This window comes from Perognathus longimembris, chromosome 16 (genome assembly GCF_023159225.1).
Source record: "Perognathus longimembris pacificus isolate PPM17 chromosome 16, ASM2315922v1, whole genome shotgun sequence".
Lineage (NCBI taxonomy): Eukaryota > Metazoa > Chordata > Mammalia > Rodentia > Heteromyidae > Perognathus > Perognathus longimembris.
Window position 1 is genome coordinate 21076684 of NC_063176.1, and position 18442 is coordinate 21095125.

Genomic DNA, 18442 nt, shown 5'->3' on the forward strand with positions numbered 1-18442 from the left:
TGCTTGAATTTTTTTACATATAGGGTCTCATGCTTTTGACCAGTTGGTTTTACACGATGGTCCTCCCATACCTCCACTTCCTGTAACTAGGATTACAGTCATGTAAGAACCATACTTCTCTTATTTTTTGAGATAGAGTCTGTTAACTTTTTCTCCTAGGAAGGCTTTGTAATATGATCCTCCTACCTCTGCCTCTTGATTAGCTGGAATTACAAATGTGCCATCACTGCAGCCCCATGACTTATTTATATAGTCCAAATAGAGTAAAGTCTCTGCCTCTCCCAAGAGAATATTTGCATTTTATAGCCCTCTTGTCTGGAAGGCGTCTAATACTCTACTAGTCTGCCTGTCCAGGAAAAGTCTTTTCTGTTTTATTACCTCTAAGACATTAAGCACCTGTCTTTAGTCTATACTACTAAAAGAGCTACTATTTATTTGGTGTCTACCACATGGCAGACATTTTGGAGGGTATTTTACAAACATAATATTCATAATAACCATATAAGATGGATATAAATACATCCACTTTCTAGATTAAAAAATAAAAAAGCTAAATCAGAGAGACCATGTAATTTACAGAAAGATCGGGAAGAGCAGATTATTTGCTAACGTTAAATTTGTGCCTTTATTTCTAAAGTCATTTGTTGTTACATCATGTGCAGCACTATACATGTAAGAATGATTTTAATAACCTGTATTGCTCCAATGACAAAACAGCATCCTGTAGTTCAATTGTGGCCAGCAATCCATACTTGAAAAATGGCTTCTCTTAATGACTGATACAAGCAAACAGAGTGCATCTAATTAGATTTTATGAAGCCAGTGACTTGAAACCTTGGCTTCAGGGACAACAAAATTTCAATAGTTAAACTAAGAAAACCAACAGATAAAAACTAAAGACAGTTAAACTAAGAAATCAGGCTAGTAGTGAGCACGTCACAGCTTACTTATCTCCAAATAGTGACCTGAAAATTGAGTTTGTTACTCTCTTTCCATCTATCTCTAAATTTCTAAAGAATGTGTAAGCTTTGTACAGTGTCTTAACTGACTTCATTAAAACAAGAAAATAGGTAGTATTTTGTTTTAGACTTATATCATCTACCTAATTGTGCTTTCTGGTTGTAATCTATTAGGCATAGAATCTTTTTAGTGTCATTCACATAGCAAAAATTATTTTAGATCTTGCCATGTTTGAGGTGCTAGAAATGTTTTCACTGTCAAATTCTCCTGCAAATCCGTGAAAGGATATGCCCTGTTATAGTACATGACACGTAGTTAGATCTCAGTAAACAACTGTTCTATGAATAAAGGATGAGTTGTTAGTATAATATTAAATTTAAATGTGTTTGTTCTTGCTTTTGTTCCTTACAAGGCAATTCCTTCCTCCTCCTACCCCTCTGTGGCCTAAAAACTGTGTCTCCATGAACCAAACATCCTGTCTAGAAGTTAGCCTAGTGTTTCATGATAAAAATTTGTGCATATGTCAATGTAAGATACTTATGGGAGCATCGTCATATGATTGTAATTTAGAATCTCATTCAAGTTCATTCTCAACTCTTGCTCTGACATCCTTTGAATCACTTATTCAGGATTGCAGATATGTTCAGGGATATGTTAAATTTCAGTCTGCTCAACCTTCTTATATATTCTTCACATCTAAAGGTAGTATGTGTTTCTAGCTGAAAATAAATTTAAAGGTTAAGCTTGTCATGTTTTTGCAACATACAAAGGCAACTATCTGCAGGGTAATGTTTATTAATGACTACTTTGAACCTGAACTCCACAAGAGATATGCTAGAGTTCTCAGATTGCATTCATTACTGAATTTAATTCTTTTGCCCTATCATCTATCCTTAGCAATTCTCATTGGCAAATTGGTTTTATCTGCTTGAAACTTAGAAGCTATGAAATATCCTTATATTTATGCCTGTTCAGAGGTTACAATTAATCTGATAGGACTAGTGAAATAAAGCTGAGTACTTCATTTCTACCTGAACTTAAAATTTGGGGGGCAAGAGAGATAGGAAATTGTGGAAACTTAAAAGTTTCATCTCACTCAGGCCTCATTTCCTAGTATTGTAATGTTTCATGTATTATTGTAAAAGCACAAAGTTTAGGTAACCAAAAACTCTTGAGACATTATAGTTGTGTATCACACCAACATTTGCCAAATTTCTAGCTCTACTTTCAACATTTTGCTTTTATGTATTTATTTATGAGCATATATTTACTTTTATTTTCATAGATTCAGTAAATCTAAATACTTAAATTATTCTCTACTGAAGTATGAATGTCCAGAAGCCAAAATTTTACTTTGTTCATTTTTATATTTTAAATAAATATGGAATACATGCCCATTGAAGTAAAAATTCAGTATCAACTCAAATTATCTCTCCTAATCCTCAATCTTTCTGTCATATCCAGAGAACTATCAAATTGGTCATAACTTTAGGATCCACATGACGATTCTCTTTTGTAGTGTGCGTGTGTTGAGCTTGCTGGTACTGGGGCTTGAACTCGGGGCCTGGGTGTTGTCCTGAGCTATTTTTCTCAAGGCTAGCAATCTGTCACTTAGGCCACAGTTCCACTTCTTGCTTTTTTTTTTTTTTTTTTTTTTTTGGTGGTTAATTGGAGTCTCCTGGACTTTCCTGCCCAGGCTGGCTTTGAATGGTAATCTTCAGATCTCAGCCTCTGTGGCTGGGATTACAGGTGTTACCAGCACCTAGCACAATAAGTCACCATTTTATGGACATCTGCTTTTAGCACCTAAACTAAAGGCTATTGAAAAATCCCCATGAGGACCACTGCCCAGTAGTTTTTAATAGTGAGCATTATCAAAGATTCTGTTTAATAGTACATACAGCAGGAGAAAAGTACCAATAAAGCCACAGCAGCTCTGCATCTACTTTGGGAAAAATGCAGATGTGTTATTTTCTAAATCAGCGGAAGTTTTCTTACTGTAGCTACACAGGGAGCTGTGAGAGTTGTGACATTTTGCAAACCTCTGTCGCTGTAGCTGCTCTTTTACATTTGGTCTCTGCCATGCTGACATCCAAACCCTAGTCTTGTGATGCTTTAGACAGCTACACTGAGAGAACAACCAAACAGAACAGCAGGTAACTTGGACCAGTTGTGCAAAATGCTTGAGGGCGATACCTGAACTCAGGAAGGGTTGGAAAAGCATAACTTAGATTCCAGCTTTACTTCACAGAGAGAGAAAGGAAATCAATCACTAGTTTTCCTCCTGAAAGCATTGGCTGGAATTTACTGTCCCTCAAAGGAGGAGAAAGCAGAATGAGGGCAGGAGGTACTTTGAAAAAATGAAACTCCACTTGGTCATTCCCAATTCTTTTTCCTTTCTCAGGCCCCTGAGCAACATGGGAAATGGTTCTGTGAAACCCAAACACTCCAAGCACCCAGATGGCCACCCTGGGAGCCTCAGTGCTGATGCTCTGAGGAACAAGGTGGTAGAGCTGGAGAGAGAGCTGAGGAGGAAGGATGCTGAGATTCAGGAGCGGGAGTACCATTTGAAGGAGCTTCGGGAGCAGCTGTCAAAGCAGACAGTGGCCATTGCTGAACTCACAGAGGAGCTGCAGAACAAGTGTATCCAGCTGAACAAGCTGCAGGATGTGGTCCATATGCAAGGAGGGAGTCCGGTGCAGGCCTCTCCGGATAAAGTGCCTCTGGAAGTCCACCGCAAGGCCTCAGGACTGGTCTCTCTCCACAGTAGGAGGGGTGCAAAGGCTGGAGTGTCTGCTGAACCAACCACCCGAACCTATGACCTCAACAAGCCTCCCGAGTTTTCCTTTGAGAAAGCAAGAGTCAGAAAGGACTCCAGGTAAGATGTTCCCATGCCCTTTTAAATCAGGTGATCTCCTGTTAGGAAGGACTAGAATGATGTTCATAAACCTCCAGATTTGGTGATGTGGGGTGGGTTGTCAGGTGGCATTGTTTTGTACAAGTACCTGCTCCTTGGAGCAGATGTTTTCTTTAAAGATGTTTTCTTTTCTGGATGTTGAGGCAGACAGACAAAACAATGAGTTTACTGAAAGTCATTTCCATTATCTTGAAAATCCTAGGGGCATGAAGAGTTAGCATTAGGAAGTCCTTGCTCCTCTTTCTAGTGGAACAGATTTAAAGGTGTACACAATTACTGTGAGGTATGACTATACGTAGAAGAAAAACAACTTCTTGAGATTTAATTTACCTAGAGAAAGATACTGCAAGCAGCTCAAAGAAGAGTAGTTTCATCCAGTCATTGCACATGCAATGCTGAATTCCATCTTCTACCAACCACTGTGCTGGATGCTTAATATAAATAGAGAAGCTTTTCTTGTAGGGAAGAGAGTATGTACTAAAGCAAACAAGAAATGTGTTGTTACTAATTAAGATAAATGATATTATATTTACAACAAAATAGTAGGTGGTATATGGAAGGGGTGAGGATGACAGAGATTAGATTGTCATGAAGGCCTGGCTGAGGGAGTGACCTTTAGCTGAGACCTGAAGGGCAAAAATAAACAGAGACAAAGCAAAAAGAGCATTTCAGGCAAAGGGACTAGTTAAAAAGAGAATCAATTAAAATTGGACTATTTTCCTTTAAAACATGGACTATTTGGGTATGTTTGTTATGGGGTACAACGTGATGTTCCAACATATATTTATGCAACGTACAGATCAAATCAAAGTAATTATCAAATTAATCATTTTTAATGTTTGGAGCAAAATTAAAATTGTTGAAAGGGCATGTAAATCCCACCATATTCTTATGTTTATGTGAGCTTTGTATATAAATGTGTGATGTATACTTTTTTCCTTTGGGCTAAAGCTCAATTTTCCTAACTAGGAAGGGTTGGTTAGAAATATAAATTAAGGTTGTCCTTTGAATTATCTTAAAAATTGCATATTTATCTGTTGAAATGAGGTCTTTGTTTTGATAATGTCTTTGCTGAGACAGGATTTCTGTTTTAAAATGCAAGATCTGTGAAATTAAATCAAATTTTAATTTGTTCATAGATACAAGTAGTATAAATCAAGTAAGTGATTCATTTTTGTAGCAACGTTATAAAAGGTGGTTGACGTATTTAAATTTGACAGTAGTTGACACATGCTGAATGATTAATAAATAACTATTAAGTAGAACATCATATTTGATTATTAGTCATAATGGTCTGTGGCAGAAAGAAAACTGATTAATATTAGAGTTCAGGGAGTTTTATTACCTCCAAAGTCTTATTTTAATTAGTTTAGAAAGAGTATCTATTCCTTTTCAAAGTAATAATTAGTTGATTTTAATAGTAGGAACTCAGAAGTTATAGCTGCAACAAACTTACGTTTGTTTTTCAAACACTGAATAGTCCTGGGCACTGATGTCTCACTCCTATAATCCTAGCTACTCAGGAGGCTGAGATTTAAGGATTGCAGTTTGAAGCCAGTCTGGACAAGAAAGTCTGTGAGACTCTTATCTCCACTAAAAACTACCAAAAGACTACAAGTGGAGCTGTTGCTCTAGTGGTAGAGCCCTAGCTATGAGTAGAAGCTCAGAGACAATGCCCAAGCCCTGAGTTGAAGTCCTTCCCACACACACACACACACACACACACACACACACACACACACAAATTACATGTCATCCAGAGCTCTTTTTTGATATGAGAGATACATGAAGACATACTACTATTATATAATATACAATATGCTATATTATATGATACCATGATGTGATATATATTACATAATTATATATCACATAATATATATGCAATTCTTTGTTCCAGATCTTTTCAAATAACAAGGTCCTTTCATAAGACAATTCAATACTTATTCTTAATCTTTGATCCTCTCTTTATGTAAGCCACCATATTTCTCCTTTGAACCAATATATATCCAACTACTTTGTTGGCAAAACAATATTCTTCTATGGCTGAATAAACTGAGGTAAGCATATTCCTTTGAATAGGTTTGTTTTTTTGCCAGCCCTGGGGTTTGGACTCAGGGCCTGAGCAGGGACCTGTCCCTGGTTTCTTTTCATTCAAGGCTAGCATGCTACCAGTTGAGTCACAGTGCCACTTCTAGGTTTTTTGGTTTTTTTTGTGGTGCTGAGGATTGAACCCAGGGCTTCATGCATGCAAAGCAAGCACTCTATTGCTAAGCCATATTACTAGCCCTTTGAATAGTTTTAATAACTGCATTATAACCAGGCAAAGAAAATCAGTAGTTTTGAACTGTCAATTTCTCAGTGAATCCACATTCCTTTTCTTGTGTCTGTAGTGACTGGGACACAGGCAAGGTATTATATTCCCTGAAGAAATAATATTAAAAGTTTCTCTTACTCCAAAGCAAGCCACAAAGGTATAGGTCTTACTGAGATCAAGATAAAGAAGTGAATTAAGCGATTACTTAGTGATTGATCTTAAGAGATAGAAAAGTAGATTATTTTAACTCGAATAATCCTCTGCTTTACAGTCTTCAGGTTCTTGGTTCTGTAATTGAAACATAGAAACTTGTTGTGGGTACAGAGAATTAAACTAAGAACCTTATGCTCCTTATGTTTTCTTGCTCAAGGCTGTCAGTAGTCTACCCCTTGAGCCAGGCCTGCGCCCTGGCTTTCAGCTAGTTACTGGAAATGAGATCTGTCATACTTTTGTGCTAGTACTGGCTTTGAACTTGAGCCCACTAGGTCTCAGCCTCCTGAGAAGTGTGAGTTACACGTAGGAGCCAGCAGTATCCAGCAGACTCATTCCTTTTATTGACTGGTTTGAACCTCAATTTTCCATGTAAAGACTAAATACAGCTCTCCTAAAGTCTGAGGTAATAAGTTAAACACAGCTAACTTTACTAATTTAGAGGCTTCTTTTTTTAAAAAAAAAAAATTCTAATGTACTCATGATTAATGGTTTATCTTCAATTTCCAAACATTTCCAGTTCAGGAATCTTAAAAAGGAATCTTAAACAATTTTTATATTTCTTTTTTTTAATTTTTTTTCTCAAATTTTTATTATCAAACTGACGTACAGAGAGGTTACAGTATCATACGTTGGGCATTGGATACATTTCTTGTACTGTTTGTTGCCTTGTCCCTCATGCCCCCCTCCCTCCCCCCCTTTCCCTCCTTCCCCCTGGTGTTCAGTTCACTTACACCAAACAGTTTTGCAAGTATTGCTTTTGTAGTTATTTCTCTTTTTTTACCCTGTGTCTCTCGAATTTGGTATTCCCTTTGAATTTCCTACTTCCAATACCAGTAAACACGGTTTCCAATATACTCAGATAAGATTACAGAGATAGTGTAGGTACAAACATAGGAAGGTGATACAAAACATTATCTATAATAGAAACTACACATACACATAGGACGTTGAATGTGGTTACAACTGTGATATATCACTTGTTTCCATAACATGGAGTTCATTTCACTTAGCATCATCTTATGTGTTTCTAAGGGTATAGCTATTGGGCCTTGTGATGCTCTGCTATGGCTTGCCTAAACCTGTACTAATTATTCCCAATAAGGGAGGCCATAGAGTCCATGTTTCTTTGGGTCTGGCTCACTTCACTTAGTATAACTTTTGCCAAGTCCTTCCATTTCCTTACAAATGGAACAATGTCATTCTTTCTGATAGAGGCATAAAATTCCATTGTGTAAATGTACCACATTTTCCTGATCCATTCATCTATGGAGGGGCATCTGGGTTGGTTCCAGCTTCTCGCTATGACAAATTGTGCTGCGATGAACATTGTTGTGCTGGTGGCATTACTGTGATTTTGTTTGTGGGCTTTTGGATAGATACCCAACAGTGGGGCTGCTGGGTCATAGGGGAGTTCTATATTGAGCCTTCTGAGGAATCTCCATACTGCTTGCCAGAGTGGCTGAACCAGTTTACATTCCCACCAACAATGAAGTAGGCCAGTATTGGGCCTTGGACTCAGGGCCTGAGCACTGTCCCTGGCTTCCTTTTGCTCAAGGCTAGCACTCTGCCACTTGAGCCACAGCACCACTTCTGGCTGTTTTCTGTATATGTGGTGCTGGGGAATCGAACCCAGGGCCTCATGTATACGAGGCAAGCTCTCTTGCCACTAGGCCATATCCCCAGCCCCAATTTTTATATTTCTTGTATGAAATCTATAAAAAATTTCAGAAGAAATATTTTTCTAAAAGTTAGAGAATTGGAAAGACAGAAATGTCCTTCACCAACAAAAGAATGAAGTACTGTCCACTGATTTTTTTGTCTACCAGCCCAAACATGACCTACTAGATATTAGAGTTTAAGACTCCAAATTAAAATAATTCCTCTTTTTATTGTTAGATTCTCATAGCATTTTTGTTGTAGTTGAATTTCTATGAAGTTTCTTGGCTAAATTTAAACTTAAGTTTATACCTATTAAATGTGTGTTAACTAGACACATAGATAAGAGTTCATCTTCCCCTAGATCAGAAAGCCATTGATACGCTTTATGACTACTGACCTAAGAGAAGGAGAACTGGAGCTCCTAAAATAAAAAATGTTGGGCCATAAGCACTGAAAAAATCAGATGAGAAGATTGAGATTGGATGGAATAGATTAAAAATTTGCGAATTCAGCTCCAAAAATCCATGAGACACTGTAACTAAAAACCCATCAGTATGATTTTCTGAGTTGTCTGTGCTCAGAAATGTTATAAGCCTCATAAACTTCAAAACAGACCCAGTTCAGGCCAGCTTCATGGTCCTGTACCTATCAAGTGTTCTTATAGAGCGTGAAGGGGTAACTAAAACTGTGTAATTGTACTTCATGCTTTATATGGAGGGATGTCTAATAGCACTCTTAAGATGGTGGGAAATTCTAGAAATCTGTCCCATGAGAAATTCAAGGGTTGACATTTTATTTTATTTTTTTCTGGAAACATAAGACCTCAGCTTTTTTTTTCTTCTTCTTCTTTATTGTCCAAATGAAGTACAGAGGTTATAGTTTCATATGTAAGGCGAGTACATTTCTTATCCAACTTGTTATCTCCTCCCTCATTTTTCCCCCATCTCTCCCCTCCCCATGAGTTGTACAGTTAGTTTACCCTAATTGGTTTTGTAAGTATCACTATTACAATGGTTTCTCTTTTCATCCTTTATCTCTCATTTTTGGTATTCCCTTGCCCTTTTCTAGTTCCAATACCCCGTCAACTTTCTCACACAGCTGTCATTCTACCACTTGCGTCACATCTCCATGTCTGGTTTTTACTGGTTAACTGAAGATAAGAGTCCCTGCCATTTGCCTACTCAGGCTGGCCACAAAAGTTCTTCTCCTCCCAAGTTGCTAGGATTACAAGCATCAGCCACCAGTGCCTGGTCAATGGTCTACTTTTTAAGGTCATAGAGTAATTCAGTGCTATTCAGTACATCTTCCTGCAGTAATAAAAGTGCTATATAGGGCTGGGAGGTAGCTCAGTGGCAAAGTTCTTGCCTAGCAAGTACAACATTCTGGGTTTGATCCCCAGTACCAAAAATAAATAAATAAATAAATCATACTAAAAGTGCTATATAATCTCGGTTACCCAATGTGGTAGCCAATGGCCCAATGTGACTATTAAGTGCTTGAAAGGTGGTTAGTGTCACTAGGGAAGTAGATTTTCAGTTTTAATTAACTGTAAAATTAAATACTCACAGATGTCCAAAGGTTAATATATTGGATCTTGCAGGTATAGATTATGTGTTTTCATTCTCATTCAATTTTTTTTTTTACTGCAGTAATTGGTATTGCCTGTGATGAGATCTTTGACTTAGTGGGGCTGGAAACACTTAATTGACAAAGTAAGAACATTGTGCAATCTTAGACAAAGCCACAGAAAATGTTTCTGTGCCTGTCAGATTGTGGTGGGCACAAAGTGGAATTTCTGGGAAGCATTGGAGAACCTGTACAACCCTTTGTAGTGATTTGGCTTTGTGCCTATGGACCATTTCAGACCTTGAAAAGCATACAGCTCTGTGGGTACATAGCCTACTTCTATTATAGGCACTCAGCTTTATTGAAGTATCATCAATCACGTGGTGATTCAAAGAAGTACATTGTATCAGAATTCTGATCTCTGATTTAAATGTAATATGGTGAATATACATTATGTGGAACTATAGATGGCTTGTTACTCTTCTTCCTGAAGAAGCACAGAAGAAAAAGGAGCAGGGGTTTACAGACTATTCCACCAAGGGTGACAGAGCTAAGATGGGAATCTAAAACGCTTTTTTTAACTCTGGGAATTTGAAGAGTCCTTCTTCTCAGTAGCGCTGCCTCACTATTCTAATGTCTCCCTTCAAAGATGGAAGATATGAAGTCAGATCTATCAAAACCAGAGTCTTCCTTATGACAATTTGTCCTATTATTGATAGTAAGAACAGTGGTGCTTCTTGCTTGTCCTATGTGATGCTGAGCAGTTTGCCATTGCACCAATGGTTATGAGAAGTTACATCCTCAGTCTTCGGGCCTGTGAGAAAAGGACATGGAGGGTAGGTTTGATCCATCTGGTGATCCAACTATAGTGTATCTGGAAGGGAACCTAAGGTTTTTGGATGAATGCAGTGCTTCTCAAGGCTGAAATCTGGGCATCAGTGATGAAGGAGGAGAGGAGAGAGAGATTACTTCTGGTACTGATAGCACTCCTGTCCATGTCTGATGTGCTTTGAGCACTGAGACAACCATGCATCCAGAGGTCAAAACTTTTACTGAAATTAAGTTCTCTGTGGATGTTCACATTGTTTAGCAAACCAGCCCTGGCAGAACAAATTACAAGCTCACGCTTAATGTCTTGTGGAACACAGGCAAATTAATCTGAGACATCTGGCAAGTAGCTGGGATGAGTGCCGTTTTTTTTTTTTTTTTTTTTTTTTTTGCAAGGCTGCCTAAACTATCATTTGAAACTATTGTTCTTTCATGAAAAGAAAAGATAAAACAAAGACTTCCCATCTGACTTCAGATGTTGACTCCAGTTTTCAGAAAGACAATTCGTTTTATTTGTCACTCCCACCCCAGGAGCAGAATAGGTAAAAGTAGAAGCTGCTAGTGAGTCACTAATTTAAGCAAGATGTAAAAAAGGAGTGGGGAAGAACATATTGTTATTATCTGTGATTCTTTTCTACAACAGTACTGAACAGTTAGTTGAATGTGCATTAGAGAAATGAGTTTTCCTTATTAAGAAGATTTTTCCTTATAAGAAGATTTTTATGGAAAAAAATATTTATATGTCACAGTTGTGTGCTGGACACCTCTTCAAATGCCTCATAGTTAACAAATCATGCAATTCTTCCAACAAACCTGTAAGATTATTATCAGACCTCCATTATCACATATGGGAAAATTGAGGCATGCAGAAATATATATCTTTGTTCAAGTTCACAGAGCTCTTAAATTTGGAGCTAGAATTCAAAGCTAGAAATCTTGCTATCATCAGTCTACTTTAACGACTCATGTATGGTTGCTCATAGCAAAGTACTTTCTACATTTTGGGGGAAGCCTTGAAAAGAATAAATATGTACTTTTTGATGCAAATTATTTTTTTCTGTGTGCTAGCTTTGGGGCTTGAACTCAGTTCTTACATTCTCTTGGCTGTTTTTACTCAAGGCTGAAACTATCCCACTTGAATCATATCTCCACTTCTAGTTTTTGGTAGTTAATTAGAGATAAGAGTCTCCTGGACTTTCTTACTTGTGTTGGCTTTGAACCATGATGCTCATATCTCAGCCTTCTGAGTAGCTAGGATTACAGGTTTGAGTCACTATTGCCTAGACAATATTTTAAAATATTATGTTAATAGACGACCTTCTGCTATTGTTATTTCCCTAAATTTTTCTATTTTTTTCTGAATTTCTCTGGCTTTTACTAATTTTTCCCTAAATTTTTCCTAATTTTCTCTGAAAACTCAGCTTCCTGAGAGAGTGACTTTGTTATGTTTGTAGGAGAGGAAATTTTGCTGGAAAAAAATGAATTAGTAACTTACATATTTCTGTGTGAGAGGTTATAGATTTGTTTTGATAAGGATAATTTTTAAAAACCAAGAGTGTATGTACAAACTTTCTTATTAGTTGGATAGTCAAATTTGATTCATGTGGTTAAAAATATGATTGCCCTCATCTGAGTCTTTGGAAAAAAGCAAAGAATGAAGATTCCTACAGAAGGTATGGAGGAAGAAGAAGGGAAAGAGGATTGTGTAGCAATCTGACAGATCATTTGTTTAATGAAAGTTGTCAGTGTGTTTGGAAAACAAAGTTATGCTTTACAGTAATAATGAGCAGGAATCTGTCAGATCAGAAGTTGCTCTTGGAAACTTGGATGAGGAACAAAGCCATGAGTTATCTATTAGGTGTTGATTGTTTTCCTTATGCTATCTTATGGAAGCTTTAGACTTGTCTAATAAAGTGGGTGATATCAAAGAGGAAGGTAGAACTCAGAGTCATTTATCAGTTTGTTCAAGGTTAGAGTGTCTGATTGAGCCAAGAACCAGTTTTGAGTCTGCCTGATGTCAAATGTATATCTTTATAGCAATATGAATAGCATTTTGGACTGTGTAGCCTATGTTATGAATGACTTCCTTTGGGATTGTGAAATTGGAATCCAGACATTTTGGAGGACTAGGTTTGATGGGATGTATTATTAAGCTGCAAAGAATGGAAGAAGTAAAAAACTGCATGAAGAGGTTTCAGAAGTGGCTAGAATTGAGTGGCACCCGCCTTCATCTGGATGCAGCTAATGAAGCTGGCAGCCTTTCTGAAGGCTGGCTTCTTGCCTTGCTTACTTCCTGTTACTGCCTTTTCTTTTCTCCAGGAGTCAAAGGGCTCTGAGCTCTGTTCTCTCTGCCTTTCCCCACCCCCACCCTTTCTCAAGGCTCAGATCATCTGCTCTGTTTGCCTTTGCCCTTTACTCCCTCTCACTGAATCTGCAACACTTCCAAGCTGTCAATTGCTAGGTGTTAGAAAAAATGTTAAATGAAGCCTCAGAAAACACTCTGGATGTGAAGGCTTATTGTTTTGAATAGTAAAAAGTTCAAGTGTTGTAAGCATTGTGATGACCCCAAGAGCCTATCCTGCTTATGGGATACATTTCTAAAGGATGTTCCATGCTATTTTTATACCTCACAGAAACCACATCGATTTTTGACCCAATAGCCTTGGCTGGCAGTTATTCCAGCTAAGATTCTTTTAACCCCTTCAGACTAACAGAGTCAACATATACTCAGTGAATACTGAATTGGTGAAATACATTCATTGATCTTTTTTTCTTTCTACTGCTCTGTCCCTTTTATTATTGTTTTTCTTTCCTTTCTTCCATTTCCCATCAGTGATCCTTAAAAAATTTTATATTATTTTGGCAACACTGGGGTTTGAACTCAGGCTTCTACTTGCTAAGTAGGTGCTCTACCACATAAAACACTCCACAAGTCCCGTTTTGTGTTCATTATTTTCAAAATAGGTCTTGCTTTATGCCCGGGCTAACCTGGACTGCAATCCTTCTACTTGGGCTTCCCTTTGACAGTGGTAAGACAGACATGCATTATTGTGCAAAGATTTTGTGCTTGCAGTCATTAATGGAGATGTGGTCAAACCCAACTGGGTTTGAATCATGAGTCCTCCAATTACTGCCTCCAAGTAAGTAGGATTAAAGGCTACCAAACCTGGCTTAACCAGTAGTCTTATTTTGTTCTTTCCTAATCTATCCCATTTTCAGTGTTTGACTTCTACATGGCTACCAGTCCCAGTTTGAATATCTATCCTAGGCCAGATACACTGCCTTGCTTATTATTCTCCTGGTTTGCACTGTAAACTTATAGATTAAGCTTTACTAGCCAAGGCCCAGCAAGCCTAACTAGTCCATGGCCATTTGGTAAACCTGTGTAACCTCCCCCAGATGTTCATACAGCTGTCATTTAACCAAAAAAAGTTTGAAGCCTATACTCATTTTATTTTGATTGCTCTCTTCTTACTCTATAGGATGTTTATAGCAATTTTTTAGATTTGCTTGGTTCTCAATAAATTTCAAATTGAGAATTTCTGAGGCTTTGAACTGATATGCTGCTGGTCTGGGAAGTAGTTTCTGGCTCTTTTTACTTGGGTCTCTTCAGTGTCCTGCAAAATAACCTCTTTTTTTTCCCAACCCTTTACTCAAAAAAATTCCACGCTGTCATAGACACTAGCCATTTCCATGCTAGGTATTGAGAAAAGATGGCAGAAGAAACCGTATAGTTGAGAATATGGTGAGCTTTCTTTTCCTTGCTTGTCAGGTCAAAGCCACTGAAACCTAAACATAGAATTTATTTTTCTGCCTATAGTCTGAGCTGTTCAGCACGGGCTGTCTGATGCTTTCTTGCATTCAGAGCCTCCTATACCCAAAGAGGGAAGAGATGTGAAGAGGAAATCCTCTTGGTTTTTAGATTCTTTGAATTATCTTCTTTATGAAAGATATATGTTTTGAATTAATGACTTAACCAAACCTGTTGCTTTTAAGTCTCTCTTAAAAGTAATTTGTCTTCAAAATATTTCTTAGTTGTAAATTTATTTTTCCCTCTTCAGGTCTTGAACTCAGGGCTGTGAGTGCTCATTCAGCCTGCTTGATTACTGCTGGCTCTCTACCACTTGAACAATATGTCAATTTTTGCTAGTTCATTGGAGATAGACTTTTCTGTATGAACTGGCTTTTGTTTCAATCCTCAGATCTCAGCCTTCTGAATAGCAAGGGTTTCTGGTACAAGTCACCAACATCCGACTAATTAGTTGTACATTTTTCACAGATTTGGGGCAGATTTTTATTGTTGGTAGTTTCTCTTTGCATCCCATACTGGGAAATGACCAGAAGATGCTACATATGTATAATTTATTCCAGTGTGAGTGGCTAGGAGCTCACTACATCCCCCATGTTTAATTTTCCCAGGTTATTGTTTCTTTACTCCAAATTAACTTTAATTGGTAGTTTTCAATCAGCATATTAAAATCTATTTGAGGTTTACAGATCAAGTTCTGTGAAGTATGATAGAAAGAAAACTCTGCCACTTCCAGCATTCCTTCCTCCCCGCACACTAGCCATCCAGATGAGAAGAGGAAAGGGCAAAATAATAAACAATGAACAGAACAAGCTACCACTCAAAATTTTGCAGTAGAAACTCAGAGAGTTTTCTGTTTCTGTTGTTTAATCAGCAATGTAAACAATACACATTTGCTACTCAGAGTGTCCTATGTATCAGCAGTCCAGACGGACCTGGAGCAGGTCATGGGCTCAATTTCATGAGGCTGCAATCAAGGGGTCTCCTGAAACTGTTCCTTTCTAGAAGAAGAGCTTCTCTTCCTGGCTTGCATGACTCTTGGCAGAGTTAGATTACTCCTAGCTATAGAATTCAAGTCACCATTTTCTTACTGGATGCCAGTTGATGTTACTTGCTCACTGTTGGGGCTCTACCACCTTACACCTCTCTCATCTACTTGGAGTGGGGCTGCCCAGAGTTTATGGCTATGTGTCCCTCCTACAAGTCTCCTTTCTACAGGACAGATCTTTCTGGAAGTTGGCGAGCCCCTTTACAGCTGGCTAAGACATCATCTTTTAACACACCTTGCCTGTCCCTCTATCATTGTTGCTGAATTCTGTAAAGAGGACCAAGTCACAGGTTCTGTCATCAGTCAAGGGGTAAGGTAAGGATGTTACAGCAGGTGTAGAGATCATGGGGATGTTCTAGAATATGATACAGTGCATCAGGCTCTTCATTTTCTCTGAGGTGAGTGTCTCCTGTTAAGGATGGTGGTTTTGTAGGTAATACAGGTAATAAATACTGTAGAATCTTGTTTATCCAGATTCATAGAAATACTTGAAATAGGGGGAAGGGTAGTGGGGAGGGGGTGAAGGCGGTGAGTGAGGGAGGAAGTAACAAGTTGGATAAGAAATGTACTTGCCTTACATATGAAACTGTAACCCCTCTGTACTTTGACAATAAAAAAGAAGAAAAAAGAAATCCAAATAGTACATTAATGAAAAATAACAAAAAGTATGTGTGAGAGCAGCCTAATAGTAAAAAGAAAGTGTGATTTCTTTGTTTTTTCAATAAGGGAGTGAATTTTTCAAGAAGCTCAGGAAAATGTTGATAAAATGTATTCCATATTAATTAAAATAAAGGATACGGTAATGGAAATGCATGCTAATTGTATAAACTGAATATTAACTGTTAGTGTCAGAATTTTTTGGGATATATATACTAAATCCAAAATAATTGAGGAACTTTTGTTAACTGTTGTCAAATGATTCCAAATTAAATAGATGCACTATACTATATTTCCTTTGGATGGAAAGAATACGGTGACATTTTTCCTATTAAAATCATGATGTGCTATATTTTGATCTCTCGTTGATGTTTTTAACATGTGATACCCCTTTCCCTTTCGACTTATTAGGGCTACAGCAAAGCCAATTAAACAATCTGCTTTAGAAGAAGAGATTAGGGTGAATATATAGATTTCAAAATATCCTAGAAATCACTCAAGTGAGGCATTTAAGGTAGCATTTTAGGCCCTTTTCCTTTGAGATGAGCAAACTACTTTTTATTGTTAAGGACATTACTTGAAATCCTTCTGGCTTTCACTGGGTTGTAAAGGAAAATCATAGGAGTTTGAATCCTGTCTTTTGACAGTAGTCCTGTGTAAGTCTTCCAGTTGAGGTCATTCACTTTAAGTGACCTTAGCGTTGACTTATCCTGGTAGTGGCTAATGGAAAGTTCTCTACAGAATATAATTTCCAAGTTTCCATTGTATGATGTCAATAATTTTTCTTTTCAAGTTATTGGCTCAAATTAATCAGTTGAGACACCCAAAGAATTGACCATTAGAAAGAGTAGTCTATAGGATTGTATATTGAGAGACAAAAAACAAACCAACAAAACCCCATACACACTTCAAAGCCATCTATAACCAATAATAATTCACATCCCTAGGATCTTGTATCATGCCTATGGAAGCTTACAATCTCAGAAATTTTCTGAACTCTCTAATATTTCCCTACTTAATAACTATACTTTAGATTGTCATTTTGCTATTGGGAAATGGGTTTCCATCTTACTTTGACCATATAGTCTCTCTCTGTGTGGTATTAGTTTTCATTTTTAAAAGAATGTTTTTATGATCTTCTCATAATAAACCTTTCCAAGTTGGAATGCAGAAAAAAAAAAAACAAGGAATACTTGAAATAGCTGAAATTACCCAATGCTCAATGAGTGAATGGAGAAACAAAACACAAGTATATACATACAGTAAGATATCATCCAGCCTTATAAAGGAAGTTCTAGTGCATGGTACAAGTAGTAATAAGCCTTGTAAACATTATGACAACTGAAGTAACTCAAGTTCAGGAAAGAACAGATATTGCATACTTCCACATGTATGGAATACCCAGGAAAGTCAGTGAGATGAAGTACAATGCAGGTTGCCAGGGACAGGAAGGAGGAAAGGGGAACAGTCAGTTTACAATCTAATATATCTAGTTGGGAGGATGAGAAAAACTGTACAGGTGGGTGTATATACTTCAGCCTAGAATAGTTAATATGGTACACTTTATGCTATATATTTATCATATATTTCCTACCAAAAAGAAGTCAAGAATGTTAGGGTTAATAATGAGTGCATTCCTTTAGAACCTGGTATGTTTCAGGTTTCAGAAAGGATATCTATCTATCTATCTATCTTCCATCTATATTAGTTGATTAAAGAGGAACTTTCCATACAGACATGTTTTCATGCTAGTACCATGGAACTTGAGAAAGCAGGGGCTACTTGAAACTCCTTGATGTTTTCTTGTGTGCCACTGCAATTCTTAATCATGAACACACATTGTAATTACCTGAGGAACATTTGTTTTTAAATGACATTACCCAAAAGATCACAAACCAGCACAACCAGCAGTAAATCCAACAGCACAATACCAGTAAACTACTAGCATAACCATGTCCATTGCAGCACTATTCACCATAGCCAAGGTATCGAATGAGCCCAGGTGCCCCTCAATGGATGAATGAATCAAGAAAATGTGGTATGGCATTGTATCATTTAAAAGAGTACATCAAATGAAGCAAGTCAAACCAAAAGAGACAAAAGATGTATAGTTTTCATTATATGTGTAAGCTGGATTTAGTTTACAAACTCATAAGTTGTGCATGCAAGTGTATACAAATATATTACCTGAAATATGGTAGATTCAAGGGGATCTCAAATAGTGTACTCCCTTAGAAGGGCAAAATAAAAATTCAGCAAAATAGAATCAGGAAGCAGGTACTTGAAAGGGGCAGGATGGAGCCAAGGCGAAGGCATAGACCAAAGAAGAGGAGAAGAAGGGGAAAACACCAACAAGAATTCAATCCTGCAAAATTAAGAATAGTAAGGGAAGGGTGCACAAAGGAGGGATGGGTGAGAATATTGAAAGAGATGACATTCATCAAGGTATATTGTAGTCATGAACTGTTT

General features: G+C 37.4%; 1 protein-coding gene across 4 annotated transcripts in view; it reads left to right on the plus strand.

Annotated features, from left to right (window-relative positions):
- The window catches only part of Prkg2 (protein kinase cGMP-dependent 2), a 110208-nt gene that overhangs the window by 11260 nt on the left and 80506 nt on the right, over window positions 1-18442 (plus strand). For 2 of the 4 annotated variants that reach the window (XM_048364171.1, XM_048364173.1), the window contains exon 1: window positions 3206-3838. In XM_048364171.1, coding sequence (XP_048220128.1) covers window positions 3321-3838 — 518 coding nt within the window. In that variant the 5' untranslated portion in view covers window positions 3206-3320. Of the gene's footprint in view, window positions 1-3205; window positions 3839-18442 lie in introns of those variants that run through there. The other 2 variants (XM_048364172.1, XM_048364174.1) reach the window with 2 other exon arrangements.